Source organism: Poecilia mexicana, unplaced genomic scaffold, assembly GCF_051168715.1.
Source record: "Poecilia mexicana isolate PSO_F unplaced genomic scaffold, ASM5116871v1 scaffold_2, whole genome shotgun sequence".
Classification (NCBI taxonomy): Eukaryota; Metazoa; Chordata; class Actinopteri; order Cyprinodontiformes; family Poeciliidae; genus Poecilia; species Poecilia mexicana.
This window is the reverse complement of record NW_028263371.1, coordinates 40,370,595-40,392,353: the sequence shown is the minus strand read 5'-3', so window position 1 is coordinate 40,392,353 and position 21,759 is coordinate 40,370,595. Positions and strand designations below refer to the sequence as shown.

The 21,759-nt window shown below is 38.3% G+C and overlaps 1 protein-coding gene across 3 annotated transcripts in view; it reads right to left on the bottom strand.

Moving 5' to 3' along the window:
* gpm6bb (glycoprotein M6Bb) overlaps positions 1-21,759 on the bottom strand; it is a 36,366-nt gene that overhangs the window by 7,559 nt on the left and 7,048 nt on the right. Inside the window, exons 1-2 of one of the 3 annotated variants that reach the window (XM_088016499.1) lie at positions 19,926-20,048; positions 888-1,074 (exon numbers count right to left, since the gene is read on the bottom strand). In XM_088016499.1, coding sequence (XP_087872625.1) covers positions 888-1,074; positions 19,926-19,986 — 248 coding nt within the window. In that variant the 5' untranslated portion in view covers positions 19,987-20,048. Of the gene's footprint in view, positions 1-887; positions 1,075-19,925; positions 20,049-21,759 lie in introns of those variants that run through there. The other 2 variants (XM_088016502.1, XM_014990503.2) reach the window with 2 other exon arrangements.

Genomic DNA, 21,759 nt, shown 5'->3' with positions numbered 1-21,759 from the left:
CTCCAGGATCAGGTGAATGTGGGAGGTGATGAAAGCTAAAAATATCCCACTTCAAGCTCACATTACAGCAGTTATCTGTGTTAAAAGATTTTGTTTTATTGAGATGCTTATCTAGAAGTTTATTTTCCAGTAAGGGTGAGGGCTCCTAAATATTACAATGTTCTTTGTGTGCATTTTTTTTTTTTTTTTAGAAAGTGGTAAGCATCAATTCTCACTAGAAACTGCAATACATAAGTACTCATAAGTACCCCAGAACTATTTTACATTTGATCACAAACACACGGCTACATATTTTTATTCTGAAATTATCTAAATATTTAGATATATTTTGTTGGGATTTTATGATGATAATATAGTGACAGTGAACAGCGGCTTTCAACTCTTGTAGGAGATTCAAATCTGGCCTTTGACTGGACCATTCCAACAAATGAATAGGCTGTAATCTAAACCATTCCACTGCAGCTTTGCCAGTATGTTGGATTGTTATCTGGTTGTGTTGTGTGTGTTCAGGGTACTTCGCAACATTTGTTGTCTACCATTACTAGTTATGAATGAAGGAAATTTATATATATAATACCTTCTTTGGCTTGAGGAAATTTATAAACTGGACTTCTCATTACCTTTTTTCAAAGCTTTCTGCTTACCACCATTCCATGAAAGTAAAGTTTAAGCCAAAAAATACTCCCACCTGATGTACGGGTCAGTACTTCATAAAATGTTTGAAGCTTTGACTGTGGTTTGTGTGTGTCATCTGCAAATTTATGTCACTTTGAGTTGGTCCATCACAGAAAATCCCAATAAAATACCTTAGCTTTTGCTAAATGCAACATGAGAAACTCTTTTTTTAAGGCCCTATATGGACAACAGCATGAAGTTGTCTGACTTACATGTCAGTGAGCATAGCATGGTCGGTTCTGACTGTGGAGAAGAAGGTTTCCAGGATGGTCACAGTGCCAGTGAGAGCCACATGGCCACATCCGCAGAACAGGGCCACACCGGAGAAGCAGAGGATCGTGGCAACCAGCGATGCATACGGCACGCCACCTAAACATTTGATGCAGCACTCAAAGCAACCTACGCAAGATGAAACAGAGGAGAAAAACAAAAAAAAAACATTTTACAGGCCACTGCAATTTGATATAATTTGCTTTTAAAAGGCTGTCAGGTGAAGCGAGATCAACATCGGCTGTCATGTCTATAAAAGGCTCATTTGTTTAAACCCACAGTTTGTCAAGAGAGGAAGCGCACTCCATCAGCCATGTCTACAAATGTCTGACGGAAGCAGCTTGCTGCGTGGCCCCCCAAGGTTTCACAACTCGCGTCGCCTTCATGTTTGCATCTGACAACTCACCACTACTCTTAAAGGGCACTAATGGCTGTCCAGCAGGTCAGAGCAGTGGGTGTCGTCTGTCTTTGCCAGGCTGTAAAGAAAATCTATGGCAGCTGAACATGAGGGGAGTGAAGTGACCCAAATGGGCCTGTCTCATCCAATGGGTTGTTATGCCTTCTGAGGTGGAGCCATTTACCACAGTGCTCTCTGTCTGTAGGCACGAGCTAACAAGCAGCTCAAATCAAATCCACATGTGTCGGACTGGAAACAGGAGAGTCGAGGGAGAACTAGGTCATTTTACGTTTCAGCTACGCTGCCAGTTCCTGATGTCACAATGTAAATTGAATATTTAAAGCTGCAACAAGAAAATGTTTTACATTCATTATGAATTTAAATTATGAGAAAGAGCTAAAAAAAGGGCTACTGATAGTGACCGGTCCAGACAAAAAGGGTTGCATTTTTCTTTTTTTTTTTTTTTTTTTACTCTTTTAGTAGCTTGATGGTTTATTTTAGTTTTTATATCAGCAACATTGCTGTTTGCTTAGAGACAGCAGTTCAAAATATGATGGATTCTAGGTTTAGGCCGATCACTTAAAACTGCAGCACGGCATGGCTTTGTGCAAAACTCAGACAGAAGCTCTTTTTCTTTACCTCGACTGAAAAGTGAAGGGGAAAAAAGATAATGAAAACCAGAACATGTTTTCTGTCAATATTGGGCATTTAGGTCTCCAGCACTAAAACTACAGTAGCTTAAGAAATCTCAAACAAGCTTGAGTAGTTTGGCTGAAGCATTTATGTATAGTATCAAGACTCTGTGCCAAAAGATCTGGGTACATTAAAACGCCTCGATAAGTAAGCTATCATTCTGATTCCAGCAGCTGAAAGTGACTTACAAAAACTCGAGTGCAGCTAAAAGTAAACAACATCTTTACTCCACATGAAGAAAATTGCAGGCTAGGTTGTTTTCTACAAAATTTCATTGCAACAAACCAACATATTTTCTGAGCAACGTGTTTTCTTTGTCTCTCTTTCACAAAGTCACCGTCCTGAGTTTTCAGCGCCGTTTCTATTTTTTTGGTGTGATGAAGAAAATTAAAACAGATAAATTGCTGCTGGGCCAACACTTTTGGAGTCAGAGGCCTTATTGGGGCAGTTTGCGGCGCACAGAGATAAAAACATTTCTCTCCAATGATGTGTGCAAAGGAGTTGCCACGGCAACATGCTAACCACAACTTTATGAGTGTGCCCACAGTGGGGCTGCGAGCTCGAACAGTCGGCTATGTTCCTCAGACAAATATGTCAGGCAGGGACAATGGATGGTGGAACATCCAGTGCCATGGGATACTGAGCCCAGCTCTAAAGTAAATAACGGTTTAAAGGAAAAAGCTACTCCTGCTTTAGATGGAACCATCAAATCCAGTAGCAGATATTAGCTTAAGGTCAGCTCAGTTTGGACCTTTCAGCACTGCAAACAGCTGCTTGCATACCCGTAAAAGTGCTTTTTGTGCACCGTTTACCATCCCGAGGTCCACAAATGTTATATGTGCTGAATGTGGTCGGGGTTTAAATTTATAGCTAAACTAAAAGGCAGAAGACACGAATACGAGTGGTTTTATTTGCAGCCGCTCTAGTTCTTATGGCAAATCTGAGATATCATGTGTGAAAATAACCATGACTGCCTGCTTTGATGTGTTTTTGTGGCTATAATTATAATTGAAGACTGGAAAAGGAAATCCAGATTTTTGATTTAAAACGGCATGAATTGTTAACAAAACTTAAATATAAAAACAAGTAAAAATGCATTCATTTAATCATCTTACTGAAATGAAAAGTTATTGGTGTTAGACTATAAAATCTTAAAAGACTATTTAGTGAATGGATCAGTGATAAAGCACATGGTTTGTACGTACTATTTGTATGCAAGAGGAGCTAAAACATGAGTGTCTATAAAGACTAAAAACAAAGGAAATAACCAGACAGGTGAGGGATAAAGACACGGCTGCACACATACACTGAGAGGCAGCCAAGGCGTCCTTGTTTGGGAAGAACTGCTGAAAACTAAAGCTGAGGCGAGGGAAGCTGTTGACAGCTATTAGTATTGCACTCCACTGGCCATGCAAAATCATATTTGTGTTGGAAAACTAACTCTGCATATTAAGTTAAACAGAATAGTTGATGTGAATTTGATGGGCGAATATTCTTTTTTTTTTTCCATTTTTAAACTATGCATAATTTCTTTCCCAATTCCAATTATGCAGTGCTTTGTACTAATCTGTCAAATAAAATCCCCCAAAAATACTTCCAAGATTGTAATGTGGCAAGTAGATCAAAAGCTGCAGTTTTTGTAAGGAACTGTACTGTAGTTTAGTAGAAAAAAGCAGAGCTTTAGCAGCTAATACTAAACAAGAAGTTCTCAATAGCAGGATAAGTGATGGACTGCTACTCCTCACAAGAAATAAAAAAATAAAAATAAAAATAAATATATAATTTTGTTTTTCCATTTTCCAATTTCAGGGATGCACAACTAAACACGAAAACATGAAATTACAAGGAGAAACTGCTGGCTTCTTCTGATTGGATAACCAAAAATGAAAATCACGTTGGTCTCTCTGATGACTTTCACATGCTTCCCCAGTCACCAACACTCCTGGTCAGACCTACGGTCCCTTCAAGTGGCTGACTTTTTGTCTTTGTCACAGAACGCAGCAAAAACAAGGAAAAGGAAGAATTCAAAGCCACCATAACGGAAAGAAACTCCTACAAGTTTGCTGCTGTTTGCCCCGACAAAGTCTGGCCCCAAAGCAGAAGCTTGATTTGCCACATCAAGATCACAAGGATACCAGGGGAAGAAAAAAAAAAAGATTCTTGTGTGAGAAAAAAATATGTGTGAAAGTGTGTGACATTGTGTGAGAAACTCTGGAGAAAAAAAAAAAAAAGAAATAGAAAGAGTCCAAGAAGTCCTGATACAAAGGGCCAGTGTGTGCAGCCACAGACTGTCCATCACACTGGACTCTCAGGGGCCATTCAGAATAGCAGTAAGCCACGACTTTGCACTTCCGGCATGCAGGCTTGAAGCCCAAGACAAACCCACCACTGAGCTTCATCCTGTGTACTACCCCCATTCAGAACAGTGCAAAGCCATAACAGTCCCTTAATACTCGAGGAGGATCCTGTTTGCCAAATCTGTCAGTGCAGAGTTGAGGCTGTTATGACATCCAGGCAAGCTCAAATACCAGAGGTTTACTTACACTTAATAAAAAGACACACACGGCTTTGTTTTCTCAATGTCTGAAGTTAAATCTAACAAACGTCTCTTGTTTTGGATCAGTTTCAATTACCTCAATTATTTCCATTTGATAAATGCCGTAAAAACTTACCAGGAACATTTTTGAGAGATTTTCTTTTTGTAACTTTCATTGAACTCAGAAGTTTACATACCTTTGCACATCATCACTAATCACTCCAACTAACTCAAATGTGTCAGTTGACGTATCAGAGGTTTCCAAACCCATGACATCATAATTTGGTCTTTTTGTCATCGCTTGAGGAGAGACGAATCATTCTGTAGGTGAACTTAAGATTTTGAAAACTTTGATGAATAAATGTCTGACATATTCCGTCTCTCATTGTTGTGGTGTTCACCAGGTATAACGCTTGGTAATTCTAACTGATCTAATATAAGGGAAGCTTACTTTGACTTTACTCCAGCTAGTGAGAGAAAATGTGGATTTATTTATGTGCTGCATGCAAACTTCTGGTTTCAGTTTAAGTTATTCTCATTGCTATCAGTTTAGCGACTTATTGCACCTATTCTTTTTGTTTTAATTGAGATGCAATGGTGTAGTATGAATAAAAATTACCCTAGACTCACATTCAGGTGGCCATGGGATTCAATCATAAAACACAGCCAGACAACAGAAACTAGAGAACAATCTGAAATCCAAAACATTCTTTCAATAGAAATGTAAATTCTATCAATTCAGTTAGAAATTTTCCATGAAAAACTGTCCTGCTGTACAGATGAACGGTACACCCCTCTTTAAACGTTGCTATGGTAACACTTTATAAAATTACAGTTAAGATATACAACAATGAGTGTTTTCAAGAAAAACAAAACAAAACAAAACAAAACAAAACAAAAACACAGAACCTAATGCAGAAAAATATCTAAAGGTATACTTTCAGCTGTCCAAACGAAAAGATTTGGACAGGGAACGCAGAATTATACACAACAAAAGGGTTATTCTTGAAACTCAACCTGTCTTTTTCAGACACAGACATCTTTTATCTGCAGCAAATCTCCACCTAGTAGTTGGGCAAATACATTTATTTTCCCTCCCATTCATTTAGATTCATATACCCCACGGTTATGGTCTTGTAGGAGTGACCCAAACAGAGACCTCCCCAACATGTGCACTTCAAAAGTGCAGTGTTTGAACGTTTTAATACAATGTAATGGTACTCTTCTCTTGAGGCTACATGCCTTTAATTAACTATGAGAAGGTTTAAGAAAATTGCTTGAAACTATGTACGAATAATTTGTATGAAATGTGGTGGATTACTCCCTTATTGCAACCCCCCAAAAATGTAGCTCAAAACAACCAAAACTGCTCACGTACAAAATGGCGGAAGGACCATTTCGCCATTCCAACATATTAAAAAAAGAATGTCAACAAAACAGAAAAAGCAGGAGAACATCTTTAAAAAGATAACTACTGTGTAATATGCAAAATAATATTTATTGCTGCATTTTGTGACAGTACGTTCTTACTTTGTGCTTCAAAGTAAACATTTGTTCTTCTGCCTCTAATCAGGTACATCTGACCATGAGTCACTGCGAAGGGCTCGTGCTCAGACTCATCGCTAACCCCTGCAGCTGGTCTTCATCCCTCAGCCACAGCCATAAGCACAAGCACACAACCTGTTGACAGAATCGCCGAGTTGCTCAACTTTATGTCGGTTTGAAAGTGGAATAACATGCACATCCATCCGTAGCTGGTTTGAGAAACATCAAAAAGCCGCGCTACAGATTCAAACAAGCTATCAATCTTTCATCTAAGGGAGACACAAACACAAAGACACCTTCTAAAACAAAGACTTTCAGCAATCATATGAACAAGCTCCACGTCACTATATGGAAAAATAAGTATGGAACGGAGTCCGCACGCACAAACAAACACACCACGTCGCGCAGCTGAGAAAGAACTCACTGGAACTCCGAGTCTGGAGGAATAAATTGCCTTCCAGCTCCATTAAAAACACCATCCAAATCCAATCTGAAACCCAGGATCATTGCTAACAGATGTCTCCGTTTACAGCTGGGTATTGTTGTTTGTTGCCCCACCGGGGCAAACTGCCAGAACAGCATCTCATTTTCCATTTTCTACTGAGAGGAGAGATGTTAAAATGCCTTAATTGCAACTCTAAAGGGTGTAAAAGAGAAGCTTTTCTTAGCCAGCAAGTTTCTGAAAAGTGAAACTTTATGTCTCATTTCTAACAAAATGTGCGATAAAAACGATTCATGGTCGTAATCCCTGTGCGTGACACGCTTGCTTTCCTACGCAAAATTGGATTTCAGACCTGGGGCTACTCACTGCACGCTGTACCAATTAAACTCACTTCAAACATACAACAATATGGTTTATTATGAATAATAATAAACCCTGCAGATGATACAGTCTACTCAGATTTAATTCATAACACTATAAAAATTTATGAAAAATGCCAAGTTGCCAAAACATTTTCTATCATTACTAGTGGACATAGGATATATATGACTTATAAAAATGTGTTGTTGTGAAACTGAAAATAAATCTTATATGAATTAAACAATGATTTACTATACACAGTTATTTACATATAATTTTTAATTAAATTACTGCAGAAGTATCTCAGCTTGATACGGTTTTTAGATTTAGGGAGTGCATGACTAATTGATCTCCAGGCACATTTCTCCACCTGAGCTGTGGATCTCTGTTGCTCCTCCAGAGTCCTCTGGTTCTTTGAATAATCCTCTAATTGACCATGCCTATTCAGACCAGATGGATGGCCATGTCTTCTGTTGCACCATTTCTTTTTTTTTTTTTCTTTTTTTTTTTTCCATTTTCAGATGGTGGACAGTGAAATGTCCATAGTTTGGCATGTTATTTTATAACCTAACCCTGTTTTGAACATCTCCACAACTTTACCCCTGACCTGTCTGCTGACCTGTTTAGTCTTCTCGATGCTGTTTGTTCTCAACTGTCCTCAAACAAACCTCCCAAGTCTTCACAGCTGTATTTATAGGGAGGATTGTTACACACAGATGGACTCTATATGCTATTCACGAGACTTTGTTTAGTGGCATCAACATAAAGAATGGTGAATACAAATGCATGCAACACTTTTCAGTTATTTGTTTGTAAATAGTTTGAAAAAACATGCATCATTTTCATTCCATCGCATGATCATGCACTACTTTCTGCAGGGCTGCCATATGAAATCCCATTAAGATGCATTACAAGTTTGTGGCTGTAAAGTAAAATAAAAGCAAGGCCAAAATATGGGAATATTCTTCCAAATTAATGTGTAAATTTGCGTACTGTTGATGACTGATTCATCTCCATTCACCCCATTTGTCTTCAGTCTTCTTTGAAAGAATAACTCTGACGCACCCTGAGCATTTATGGATTAGAGGATGGTTAATTATCATAAAGTGACATTTTCATAATGATGTCCAGTGAGAAGCCATAAAATGACCTGGTTCTAAATCATTTAACTGAGATAAAGAAAAATAAATACTGCACCACTACACAATAACACTGTTGTAAGAATGTTGACAAAATCATTTTGCAGTGAAGCACAAATGGTAAAGAAGCCAAAGTATTATGTCCAATATCTACATTTTGACATTAAAGATCCATGGATCAGAATATTGTGGTCAATATTTTGTTAAACTTTGACCACCTGGTACCAATTCTGACCAATTTAATAAGTAAATTATGAGAATATGTTGCATAAGAACAGCATTCCCAAAATTTTCTTCTCACATTTCTGCCATGAGCAGCTATTATTTCTTTACACTCATGTGTAAACAGTCACTCTGAAACTGTTTCACAACTATTTGAAAAGCAAGAATGATTATGGAGTCTACCATCTTGTTTCTAGGATCACTTTGGTTAGTGTAACTGAAGCAGTGGTCTCCAGTGGTCTCTGGAGAACATTAGGTTCACCAAAAACCCACCTTGTTCCAAAACAGACTGAGGTTGAAAGCTCAATAAGGTAAAACAGAGTGATTCTGCAATACTCCATTCAGCCTTCTTGTTATCTGCTTCAACTCTCACTCTCTCTCACACTCTTTTGCAGCCTGAACAAACTGAAGAACATGTTGTGTTGAGTCTTTTCAAATAACTTCTTACATATTTGTGCCTCTGCTCCCTTAATATAAATTCCTCAATGATGTTGAAAATATATGAGTATTGATCTCTTTGTAGTATTAAAAAGAGTTCCTGTTACCACTAACTGAAGGCATGAGGAAGAATTATGTTTTATGATAAGAAAAAAGATCAAATTGGTACCTGATCACCATCTGCAAAGCATAACAATCTGGTTTTGATCAATAGCCAATTTCTTAATGCATTTCTAAAAAGGAACAACTTTCTATCAAGATACTAAGTAAGTTTGTTGGTATGGATCTTACTTGGTTTGCACTGAAAAGTTGAAGCTAAACTACAAAGCCTACCTGCCACCACACTAATCTGTTTCTATCAGGATCAGAAGAGTGGAGCTTATATCATAAATCGAAATGCAGATGTATGGTGAGAGGAACCATTCAGCAAATCTACTACAGCTGTGCGTGAAAACGCACATATGTCAGACAAAAAAAAAAAAAAAAGTAATTCACCGTTTGACCAGTGAAAGACCAGGGATACAACCCGGCTCTGCTTATCCAGGGTTGATCCTTTAATTTTTAGACATTCAACACTTTATTACATCCTGACTGCTGTCGTTCCTCCATCTGGCGACTCCTGAATCATGAAGGGGAACAACAAATCTACTTTTCCTGAACAAGGAAGCAGAGTATCCTCTGCTCTGATGGACACAACAGAGGAAACGGCATGTGAAAACGAGAGAAACAGATAACCCTACAGAGGAATGCAAAAGAAAAACTCGGGAAGGATGGAAAGACAAATGAAGAATGGAGAGAATAAGAGCCAAAGACGTAATAAGAAATACTTGTTATAAAAACTGACAGAGAAGATGGACAATGACAGAAGAAAGGAGAGTGAGGTAGAGAGGGAAGAAGATCTTTGGCTGTGTTTGTTTGGCAACAACAGGCTAAGGAGCCCCAGGGGTATGCTAATGAGAGCGAGGCCTTTCAGCAGAGCGGAGACCGCTGGAGTAGAGCTGGAGTGGGCTCTTCTCACGGATACTAGACCTCAGAGATAAAGGGGGTCAGTGGGGGATGGGAGCCTCAGGGGTCAGGGGAAGTGAACTTAGCGGGGATCCCACAACAGCAACTGGTGTGCTAATCTTTAAGCACTTCTACCACAAACCCTGTAAATACTCGGTGAGCTAACATCTTCCTCATTAGGTGGGTACTGTAAATCTGTTGAAGAAAACAAAAAAACACTCTATCCTTCTTTTTGAGATTATTCAGCGGCATCCATCATGTTTTCCACATAAATGCTTGCAGTTCAAGCAAAGAATCAAATGAGTTAAATTGTAAAACAAGACACAATAGACGCACACAGAGGATGCCTGCTGATACATCAGTGTAATATAACAAGATTAAAAGCAATCCAGTGTACAAACCTTTGGGTTTTACATACAAAAAACAGCTTACTATAGAAAAAAAAAGCTTACAATATGTTCTTACTTAGTAAATTGAGTAAACAGCACTTTAAAACATTTATTTATTTATTTATTTTTGGCTTTGGGGATCTAAAAGTAAATCCTTCTAATTCCCAAAGCATTTTTCCTGTTTAAGCAAAGTTTACAGCAACAGTATTTGCTGGTTCTACATCCACTTAGTTGTCATTGTTTTATTACGTGACTGGTAAATTGGCAATTTACCAGGATTTTCTCAGCAAGGTAAAGCTGCAGGTTGTCCAATAATTTCAGGCGGTTTACTTATTTATGGTATCCTTGGAGTGTGCCAAAAATGTATTATTATTTGTTTTTATTTTTATAGAAAGCTGCAATACCAGTGCTGTGCCAAAAGGGGGTGAGAACATCAACTTTAACACCATCAAAACTCAAAGAAGAATATAATGTGTGGCAAAAGCAATGCAAGACTCTGCTAAAACATCTGATTGTGTTTTTTTCTGACTCCATTTGTGAAGTTTAAATGAGAGACAATATGAACAAGTTGTGGAAGAAACAGTTCTCACCTGTTCTGCCTCAGGGAGTCCACATTTTTAAGCGTTTTAAAAACTTTATAAACAAACGTAGCTGTTTCGTCGGAAACAAACCCTCAGTTTTCAGTGGAGGAGTGCAAGTGCAACAATTTATACGTTTTGAAAAATATACATGTTAGTTTTAACAGTTTCCTAAACACAAAAATCATATAAACAAATGGGAGAATCTCTCTGTGCTTTTACAAGCAAGCACAATAGAAAAACCAAAACAAAAGGGGCTAGGATGTATCTAAATTGTGACTCAGCTTTCTGTTATTAGTGATACAGATAAAATTTATGCCACAAATAGTTAGAATGTGATATGCTCAAAGCTTCACCATGATTTTTGATCAAATGTTAAAACAATTTTCATTGCTTGCTTGCTGCTGATGTTGGCCACTTTCTTATTATTGAGCTCAAAATGACCAGTCCCTTTAACTTAATGTCATTGTTGAGACAGTTTGATCCACTTTCAAAAGTGTCAAAGTAAATGAAGGTGGGAATACTTCGACCCACCCAAATGAGTTTTTTTTTTTTAATGCAGAGTCTTATGAAACATTTATTCTATTTTTGCAAATACAAAGTAGCAGGATTCTCAATACTTTTTCCCATTAGGAACACCGACTGAGATAAGGATGTAACATATGGAAATCTAGAGTAAAAAGGTCTACAATAATTACTTATTCTTTAAAACAGAGGTTGTTATTTTTCTTGAAAAATCATAATGGTGAGAGTCCTGTCTTGTCTAAACCCACATCCTTTACTAATAATTTCATGAATCGGATGTATCAATTACACCTCTCAATATCATTACAATAAATTATTCTTATTAAGAAATGGGCTCATCTTCACCAAAACCAACGACTGTGACTGTGGGAGTTTCACATGAGTGCAGGCGACGGAGCCTGAAAGCTGCAAGCTCCAGACTCTGCCTTGAGACGTGGCCACTCCCCTACCGGAGGACATGATCTGCATGACGATGAAGCTCACACAAATAAAACGGGCCTCCTTGTGGGTCAACCTTTCACTCTGTGAGACTCGGAGCTCTGAATGCTCCTCAGTGCTCAGCCACCCGTGAGGACATGCACCCTGGCTGGCTCACACCAAACACAAATTTCTCAGGGATCCGGGTCCATGCCCAGGCCCGATCCCCACTAATAGAAAGTAAAAGCACCAGAGGAATCAGAGCAGATTAGGTCAAATGGGTGTGTGGAGTGGACCATATGAGGAATGACTCACTGGTGTCCGCTGAAAGGGGAAAAAGTAAGCCAAAAGCAGTTAGAAAAAGGTCCATCTAAGTCGTCCAGAAACATGTTTGTTGCGCTCATGGAGAAAACATCCACTGCCTTGGGAATTGAGATTCTTATAAACATTACTTTGGCAATTTGCTGCAGTGAGTGAGGATCATTCCAGAGAACCGATCACTGACCCAGATTTAAGTACAGTCCTTCTTCATAGGTCAGCCCGTCCGGTGTTTATCCTGACATGTTTGGCATGAATTCAAGCTATTGATTGGTTTACAGCAACTCCCCACAGAAAACCCATTATACAGATCTATTCATCTGTTTGCTGACCCATTTTCAGCTGTAGGTTCTCTGTGGAACAACGGGGTTACAAACTCTGGAAAGTTAAATGTACAGCTACTAAAAAGCAAATGACCACAGGAATAAGCTCCGTGTCGCACTGGGTTTTCATTTACCTTGCCATCTGAAATCATCATAGTAGGACATGAAGAGCAAAGAGAAAAAAAAATAATAATGTAGTGGCCTGACTCATAATGAGCCTCGTCCTTCCTATTGTTCCATCAAAAAGCAATGAACAAGAGGTAAAAAGTTTATTTCTTTCCTGGTCCATTGTGTAAAGAGCAGAAAAAAAGCAAATCACAGGAAATCAGCTCAGTCTTTGACCAGAGTAAAGGTTAGAGGTAGAAGTGGAAGTCCTTTAAAGCCCCTATTTTAAGATGTCTTTGATGTTTCACTCCACTTTCGGATGTTTATAATCCAATTTCTGTTCATACTTCGATTAAAACTAGTTTATTTTCAAAATCAGCAATGACTGTTGTCATATAATGTTGAAAACAACATGAAAAAATGTGAAACTTTAAAGTGGAGCAAACACATTTGATATTTTATATAAAACACAAAAAGATGCGCCGTAAGCCTACATGAAGACATTCTTTTCAGATGTTATTAAAGCTTATATGTTTTTTGTGGCCTTTCTAAGCCTTGGACTGTGCCTCTACACCAAACCTCAGAAACATTATGCTGAAGCCAATCTGTGCATTTCTTTGTGGTATTATCCTATAATTCACAGCATTTTATCTCAGACACAAGTATTTTTTCTTGAACAGAAAAACTATATAATACATCTAATTTAAGTAGTACAGTAGCAAAAGTCAAATATATAAACTATCGAGTTTCGACCAGAAGCAGAAACAGTCTTCATATCTTGGCATCCCGGCCATTTATCCAATTCCAGGTTTATTTCTTTTCTCCTCAGTACTTCACCAAACAATGCCCAAAATATTTGACTCAGTACTTTTTAATTGCATGTTTCTACAATCATGTTAGGTCTGGATATGGAATAACATTCACATGGAGAAGCCTGGCACCCATTTTATTCCTCCTCTTAAAAAATTACTTCAAGACCTTGACAACCTTGACTTTCTGGCATCTCTGCAGCCACTGTGGTTTTTGGCCAACGTGTTGCAGGCAGAATAAGACACACACACATGCTTCCTATCATCCAGACCCTCTAACTCACTTGAGATTTTGGATGCTGCCACAGTGGCTTGGACAGGCAGAAAGCCATATCACATTAATACATAAACCTACAGCTTTAAAAATGTACAATTAAAATCTAATCTGAATCCAAAGTTAGAAACTTGCCATGAAACCGACATCAACTCGAGGCAAAGAAATAGGAATCGTCTGTTGCTTCACTCATTCTGTTTCCCTACATGAGGAACAAACCACCACTTCAGAAACAATAAATAGTCCTTATATAATTGTTTGTTTCTCTTTCAGTCTGCTCTAAACATTTTAATGATGTCTCTTGTCTGTAAGGGCATTTGCTGTGATTGTAGTCCACCACAGTGAGATTATAGAGCAACTCAATCAGTAACAGACATTGAAAGAAAACACGTCTGCTTCAGAAAAACAAAGCCACTGCTCTTTTCTCCTCAAGCAACAATCTTAAGTGTCAATTTCTGTTATAAGAAGTAATGTTATAATTCTGCATTAAGTTTGTATATATATATATATATATATATATATATACATACATACACCAAGCATGTATCAATCATGCTTCAATTCACAGCTATTTGATGGTGGGTGTTTCTTTATTTTCTACAATGTACTTTTAGTGCATTGGTACATGTAGGTACTTGACTCCAATAAATAATATGCAACAGTGGGGTCACTTAGGATTATTTTGGTTAGATCCGGGTTTACAGTCACTCATGGTTTAGAGGAGCTAACTGACCAACACAAGGGTAAGAGCCCAGTACAAAGTTACCAGGCAATAGTATATAACTGAATTGAATTAGATGTGAAATTTAGATTTTTTTTTATGAGCATTTATTTCTATCTTTATTTCTTTATTTTTCTATATTTTATTACAACTGTTAGTTACGAGGACAAATAACTGAGACACAATGGTTTATGGTTTAAGTGCATGAGTAAAGCATGGCTCGGTACCAAGTATAAAAGGGAAGCAGGAAGTACAAAACAGAGGTACGAACCGGTAAACCAACCCTGAGACTTAAAAAAAAATAAAAATAAAATAAAAATTAACACTAAAAAGGGCAGTGGCTGTAAATTCACATGCCTTTTTGGATTGAGTCACTTTACATTTCCTGTTATTTTAAATGCTGCCAGTTTGGGTTTGGGTTCTAAAATCTGGTAAACTGAAGTTAGAGTGCCTGGATAGCAAATAACACGATGGAAGAAAACTTTCATTTCCAGCCTGGTTGCACTGTGCATGTGAACACAGAGTAGCACAATAGAGACATAATGAAGTCCAAAGCTCTTGAGACAGCAAGGCCTCTGGACTCTCACCCTCCCACTCCTCCCACCCCCCAGCTGCTGGGAATCTCTTCTCTCTGCTACACTCCTGTCTGTCCCATTGTCCCCCACCTCACGCCGCCAACCTCTCACCCTTGACCTTAAAACTCAACCCTTTTCAAAACCCTTGGGTACTTTTACCCAACCTTTATTACGTTGAGACCCCTCTCCTTTGTGCCAGCTCGACTTCTCCATCGAGGGTTTGTTGACAGCTCTATGACAACAAAGCGGCTAATACGCAGATCACTTTAATGCCATTGTTGTGTAAGGCTCCCCTGGACTCTCAAAGATGAGACCACATCCTGGAAGTACACAGGAGTAACCCGAACCTGACACCTCAACCCCAGCAGTGGAGTGTCTGTCCCTTTAAATAATGATACATTTCTTAATTATTGACAAATGCATAGAAACGTTGAAGGAATACGAACTTCCTAGACCAACTCCTGGTTTACGACTTGGTCTAAGAGTTGGCCAGTTCATTCCTTTACTGGTTTGATGGACACATTTTGCTATGAGCCATTGCAATATTAAAACACAGTGATATGTGTTATGAATCTGTCAACATGGGACTCCATGTTGAAAAGTAAGCTGTAAGCCGTTAACATAAGGTCAAGAAATGAAAGTGAGTGCTTTACAGTGACACTCGGTGTATATATACACATACAGTATATGTTTGGAGACTTATTTTGAACTAAGAAGCTGTTCTTGAATTGACCTACTTTACTGATGGGTACAATCCAATCCCAGATGCCTTCATTGCTATTAAACTGCTTTTCTGACAGTATTTTAGTACTTCAGTTCAGGAAGATTCTTGAACTTAGTTTGAGAGAAACATGACATCACTAGCCACTTAACTTGGTGGAACCTTTGAGTACTGGCTTGGACTCCCTTCTATTTTCAGAACTGGCGTAATTCTTTGTGGCATAGATTCATGAAGGTGTCAAGAAATATTAAAACAAAAAAAAACAGGAATAACAAGAAACATCCAAAAGTTTTAAGTTGGGCGTTTTTGGACTGCTGGTTATTTTTTGTTGCTCTTCAGAACCGGGCACCCATTTATCATCCCCCTTTTTTATGTTGGAGTTGTGCACACCTTCCTCCTCATCAGAAAAACATTCCTCAGTTTTGTCCATATTGATATCATGGGACGATTATGGCTACGAATGCGCTCTTGATGTGTAAGCTGTACATCCATCATTCAAAACTCTGGTGATGTTCCATCACTTCCTAAAATGGCCTTGATTGGATTAAGATCAGGAGATTGTGGAAGCCGATGGAGTGAAATGAGCTCATCGTTATATTCAAGAAACCAGTTTGAGAAATGGTGCTTTGTGCTTCTCAAAGAAGCCATGAGAAGATGAGTGCACCATGGACATAATGGGATGACCAGCAACAATCCTCAGGTGGACTGTGGAGTGGATGCACACTTGGTGCACAGCAATGAGCCCGAAGTAATGATGGAAGGCAGACAAATGCTTTCATGTTCACATCCAAAGCCTGAAACCGAGACTCTCCGAACTAAGCAACATCTTTCCAATCTGTTCAAGAGTTTTGGTAGCTCTACACAAATTGTGACCCGTTTCGTGTCATTAGTGAATAGGATTGTCACCAAGATCTTCTTCTGCTGTAGTCAATTTGTTCCCAGGTTCAACAGGCTGTGTGCATTTCTAGGTGGTACTGTGCATGTTTCGGGTGTAACGAGATGTTTGAGCGGCTGTTGCCTGTCTGTCATCACAAACTAGTCTGTTCATTCTCCCCTGACCTTTGACATCAAAAAGGCATTTTTTTCATCCACACAGCTGCTCCTCTTTTTTTTTCCTGGGCGGTTCTCTGAAAACTTGAAAAATGGCTGTGAGTGAGAATCCCAGTAGATTAGCAGTTTCTGAAATACTCAGGCCAGCCCATCTGACACCCCAAACACATTTTTTCCCCATTTCATCTTCATCAAGTCTGACTGTGTAAATGCAGTGTTACTGGCACGTCATTGGCTGGTTTGTTATTTGTGTTATTGTGTTGTCAGTGATTGACTGAAAGATTCTGTACTGACGGCAAATTCTTTAAAACATAACTTGAAAACTCTGTAATCATGTGTACAAAGCTCCTGTTTGCATGTTTTAATAAATTAAGTATCTTTGGAGATACTGGAGAAAACAAAATGTTCAACATGAAAAACACGAGGCAATTCTCCGAAAAAGCAGCAACAGTAAGACTAGTTTCAATAGAAAAACAACATATCAGGTGTAAATCTCTTTCCACTTATATTCACACTCAGTGTTAGCTCACTTCCAGAAGGTTTGCAGCTCCTTCACCTCTAAAGATTTCTTTACAGCTGTTGCTGTTCTGCTGTTACAGTATTTATCGTTTTCCCATACTCTAAAGGTGAAAAGCCAAGATGACTTAAGAGACCCCTGAATAGTGCCATTGCAATATTCCTATAGCGAGCCAATCCCAACTCTGGTCTGCGTGTTGTTACAGAGCTAAGCTGTTTTTCAGACAGAAACATCTGGGATTTCCTCTGTCCTGAAGCAGCAGTTAGCTGGTGTGTTTCTTTTTTCTCCTTTGCTTTGCAGTAAACCTTTTGCTGAGTGACACAAAATATCCTGAAATAAGTATGTGATGAAATAATCAAACATCACTAAACTACTCTATACTCTTTTTTCCATTTTTCAGCAGTCTAATTAAATTAAAATCCATTTTGTCACATCTCCAACCAGTCTGCGTCGAAACCTATCCAAACATTCTCCCCGAGCTCTTATATGTCCTGCAGCTGTCTTGTTATAAAAGCTCAGCTATTTCAGATTCTCATCTGCTTGGCAGAAGTGACTCTTCCTGTCTATCAATCCCATCTTTGAAAGATAATAAACAGACAATGCAAATTCTCACTCGTCAAACTGTTTCTTGGTGAGGAAAAAACCGAAAAAAAAAAAAAAATCGGTATGGAAAGAATGACTCCTCTAACTAATATAATCTGTCACAACAAGAGAAAAAATGAGTCATGCTCATTTCCAACATCTTGTGTAACCCAAACACCAGTCATTGCAGAAATATCTCCCCAAGATTTGTTGTAGGGGCTGTGAAGCAAACTTTAAATATCTGTAACAGGAATGTATCCTGAATTCTTTCTATGGAGCTGTAGAAATATTCTTATGGAGGCTGTGAGGGTATTCATTTAAATCCCTGCTCAATTCGACCCCACTGTTGTGTTTGGCCGCCTCCCAGTAGTCCCCGGCTGTCTGGCAAGGCTCTTCGCGTGAAGCCCATTTCTCACTGGTGTGCCGGGGTACCCCAGATGCTTTTGTCTTACGGTTGTTTAGCAGCCGCATTAAAGGGCTGAGGACAAAGACCTATCTGTGGAGGCTTGAATACACTCAGCAGGCACACAGCCAACAGCTCAACCTATGGGCTCCCACAGCTGAAAAGCAGACTAATGCATTCGGTCTTCACTCCTGACAGGGGATCTTGCAGGGAAATGAGCTGGGGGCCCTTTTCTTTCTCATTAGATCCCCCAAGTAATTTTACATGCAGGTTGTGCTCGCACAAATCCCAGAAATTAAGTCACAAAGTAGATTTTGAACAATTATTTTCCTTAAAATCAGCTAATATTAATTTCTAGTTTTGAATTAGGTCTGATCTACCAAGTTTGATTTTGAGCAATTCCAATTATTTTTGTTCTAAGGACTAAAACACATAAAAAAAGAAGAAAAACGGTGGTGTAGGTCCTTTGAGAGAAGTAGTAATTTTGAATTTTCAACAGGAAACAAATAAATTACACCATCATCCCAAATTATACATCAAAAGATTTGCCCTAAAACTTTTGGGATGTTTTTATTCAACTTAAAAAAGTGCAGAAAAGTACATAATGTTGATTGTCTTACTTAAGACTGAAAGTGGGGAGAGGTCTAAATGTTTGATTGTCAGTATTTGAGCAGCCAATCGTAGCAGATCAAGGGAAATCTGGCCAATCCAATCTGATCAAACTGATCTGTGCAGCTGTACTTACGAAATAGCAAACGGTAAAAAAAAATTATATAGTTATTTTGAATGTCTTAATCTAAGCCTATTGTACATACGGCCGGGCGATAAAACAAAACAAAAAACAATACAGTACTTATTCTTACATCTTTCAGTAACGTTTTGGAATTTGAGTAAAGCAGACATGACACATAGCGAGCATGTACTCAACTGCAAACATAAGACTTGTCAATCAAAGTTGCTCAACTATTGCCTTTGCTGTCTTATTCAATAACGCAGATCTGTTTTCTGAACTGCAGTTTAATCAAAATGGGGGCTTGATAAAAAGTGTGAAGACATTCATTGGTCTTTGTGGTTAGGGTACTCGGAATAATAAACTAATTAATCTGGAGCTGCTGAAATAGTTACATATGTTCTACTTGGTTGGGAAAGCTAATGGTGCAAGACACCACTTTTGTTTGAGGCTATTTTAAGCCTACTGGGAAATAAAACCAAAGCAAGTTATAATAAACCGCACAAGTGACACCACTGGAGTGGAAAATATACAGTAACTGTAAAAAAAAGATAATTTAGTTTGCCTAAAATGAGTTTCGTGAAATCATTATAGGCAGTCAGTATTTTGCTCTGAAACAGAAGATAATTCCTTGGGGGGGGGAAAAAATTCTGAGAGTCAAAATAATCAAGAAGTTAAAGTTATTATTATTTTTTTTTTTGTCTTTCCACAGCCATCACTTTTTATTTTTTGTCTTTCCACAGCCATCACTTTTTTTTTTGTCTTTCCACAGCCATCACTTTTTCACTGGATGGTCACACTGGAGACATTTTTGGTCCAAAGTTGACATTGTCATAATATTACATCAAACAAACTAAGATTGCTTTTTCTACACCGCTGAAAATATGTTTTTTTCCCTTAGCATTGCTTTTCTATTATAAATTGTCTGTGGGTTAGACATGTTAACATTTGTCTTGAAACATTTGAAAATGGTCACAGAACCAACATGGCGTTAAAACTAAACTAGTACCGATTTCTATGTGGACAATTATTAAACCGGCAGAAGGTAATTTTTATATAAATACCTTCTTTCTACATATGTTAAAACTGTCACTATATCCTGACAGTAGGACAGATAATTTGTGAAATTAAAAAAATTAAGCTCCTCTGGAGGAGGAATGTCTCACCAGTGTCAACCACGGTCGTGTACGTGATGTTCATAATCTTCCCCCGTTTAGCGCGTGGCATAGTTCAAGTTCAAGACTTCCGATTGCTCCAGCTGTGCTAATGGCAGAGAATTAATGTAACGTTACAGGAGAACTGTCAATTTCTAGAGTTCTTTGCAGGTCCTGCGTTCGGGGAGGAGCTGTGGAGGTCTCACTGTCGCCCAACAGAACAAGAGGGAGGGACCTGTGAGGTGTGCTGGTTCAAACTTTCAGATTAAGTCCACAGATTTCTCTGAAGTGCCTACTGCTGCTTTAAGTGACACCAAACTCACCATGGCTTAAATGTTAAAGCAATAGTTTATGCAGTATGTTCTTCAGCCACATATCCATGCACAGAAACACACTACTGGGAGCAGCTTCACTGAACACATCAAAAACAAAAGTTTGGAAGGTAGATCAAATTTGTATAACAAATTATGGATTTCATTAATATCAACAACAATATAAAAAGTCACCCTCAGTCTTTTTAGAGATGCATTTTCTGGTTTTCTTCAAAGTAGAAAAAAAAGATTTTCTTTGAAATTTTGCAACAAAGTTGTAACTGTTGCAAATCTCCTCAAAGCTAAAACTCAGGTCTTATTTTCCTCTGTGACATTTATTCAGCTACAGTCTGTTTATCTGCGGGTAAATTGAGCAAAAATGGTTCCCATCAATGAAAGCTGAGTCAGTCATGCTGCAAATACATCCTAAAATTCATCAAATCCATCCTATAGTTTATGAAAGAAATTGTGAACACAAACTTGTAGTCGCTGCCATAAATTTGACATGTAGTGTAATTCAAGTGCTTGTAAAAGAAAATTGTACATTTTAGAAAAACAGAAAACAAAACAAAAAAAAAAAACATTACAGTTGATTTTACTAGTGAAAGAATATGAGTAAATAAGTACAAACAGTCTTTTTATCTATTAATTTTAATTCTGGCTGTCACAAGCGGCACACAGAGAGCAGAAAGCAGTGCAACACTGCTGAATGCCTGTTGGAGCAGTGAATAAACGCTCATCAGCTGCAGCATCTCTTCGCTTACCGTGACCCATTATTTCCACCAGGCCTTCTGGAACAATCATCTGACTGTGAACACAACAGTGATCGAAACTGCTGCTCCACTAACAAGGACCCCCATTTTGCTCTGAATACATGAAGCGATGCCAGCAGGATGTCAAGCTGAAAAGGAAGCTGTATTCGTCAGCCGAACTCTGATAATCAGATCTGTTCTTAAATCTGTAGATAATGACCAGATTGTGTCAATTGAATAATTTTGTCCTATACAAGCCTACAGCTGCGTGTGCCTGTCATAAAACTTTGCTCTTTTTTGCATAGAGAAGATATTTCAAGTGCTAACCTTTAACTATATAGATAGCATAGTGACTGTGACACATTGGAAAGTATTAGGATCCGACGAACTACTTCGTATTTGTTCGCATTAAAACTGCAAACTACATAAAGTTTCATTGGAATTTATTGCCATAGACAAAGACACAGTAGTGAATAATTTGAACAGGGGATGAAATAAATGGTCTTAAACACGTTTTTACAAATTTAATTTAAAAAGAATCAGGTTAGAGGGGGCTAAATACAAAATAATGACACACTCCAGAATGAAATTTGTAAAAAAACATTTTCAAATCTGACGAGGTCTCTGAATGGAAAAGCAACAAAACATCACTCACACACCACCTTCCATCCGTTATGTTCATTAGCCTTTCAGTGACGGTGGAAGCCCATCACTGAAAGAATCCAACCAAGAAACCTCTATTTCTATCATGTCACAAAGCCCAGTGACTCGCTTTGTTGTCTG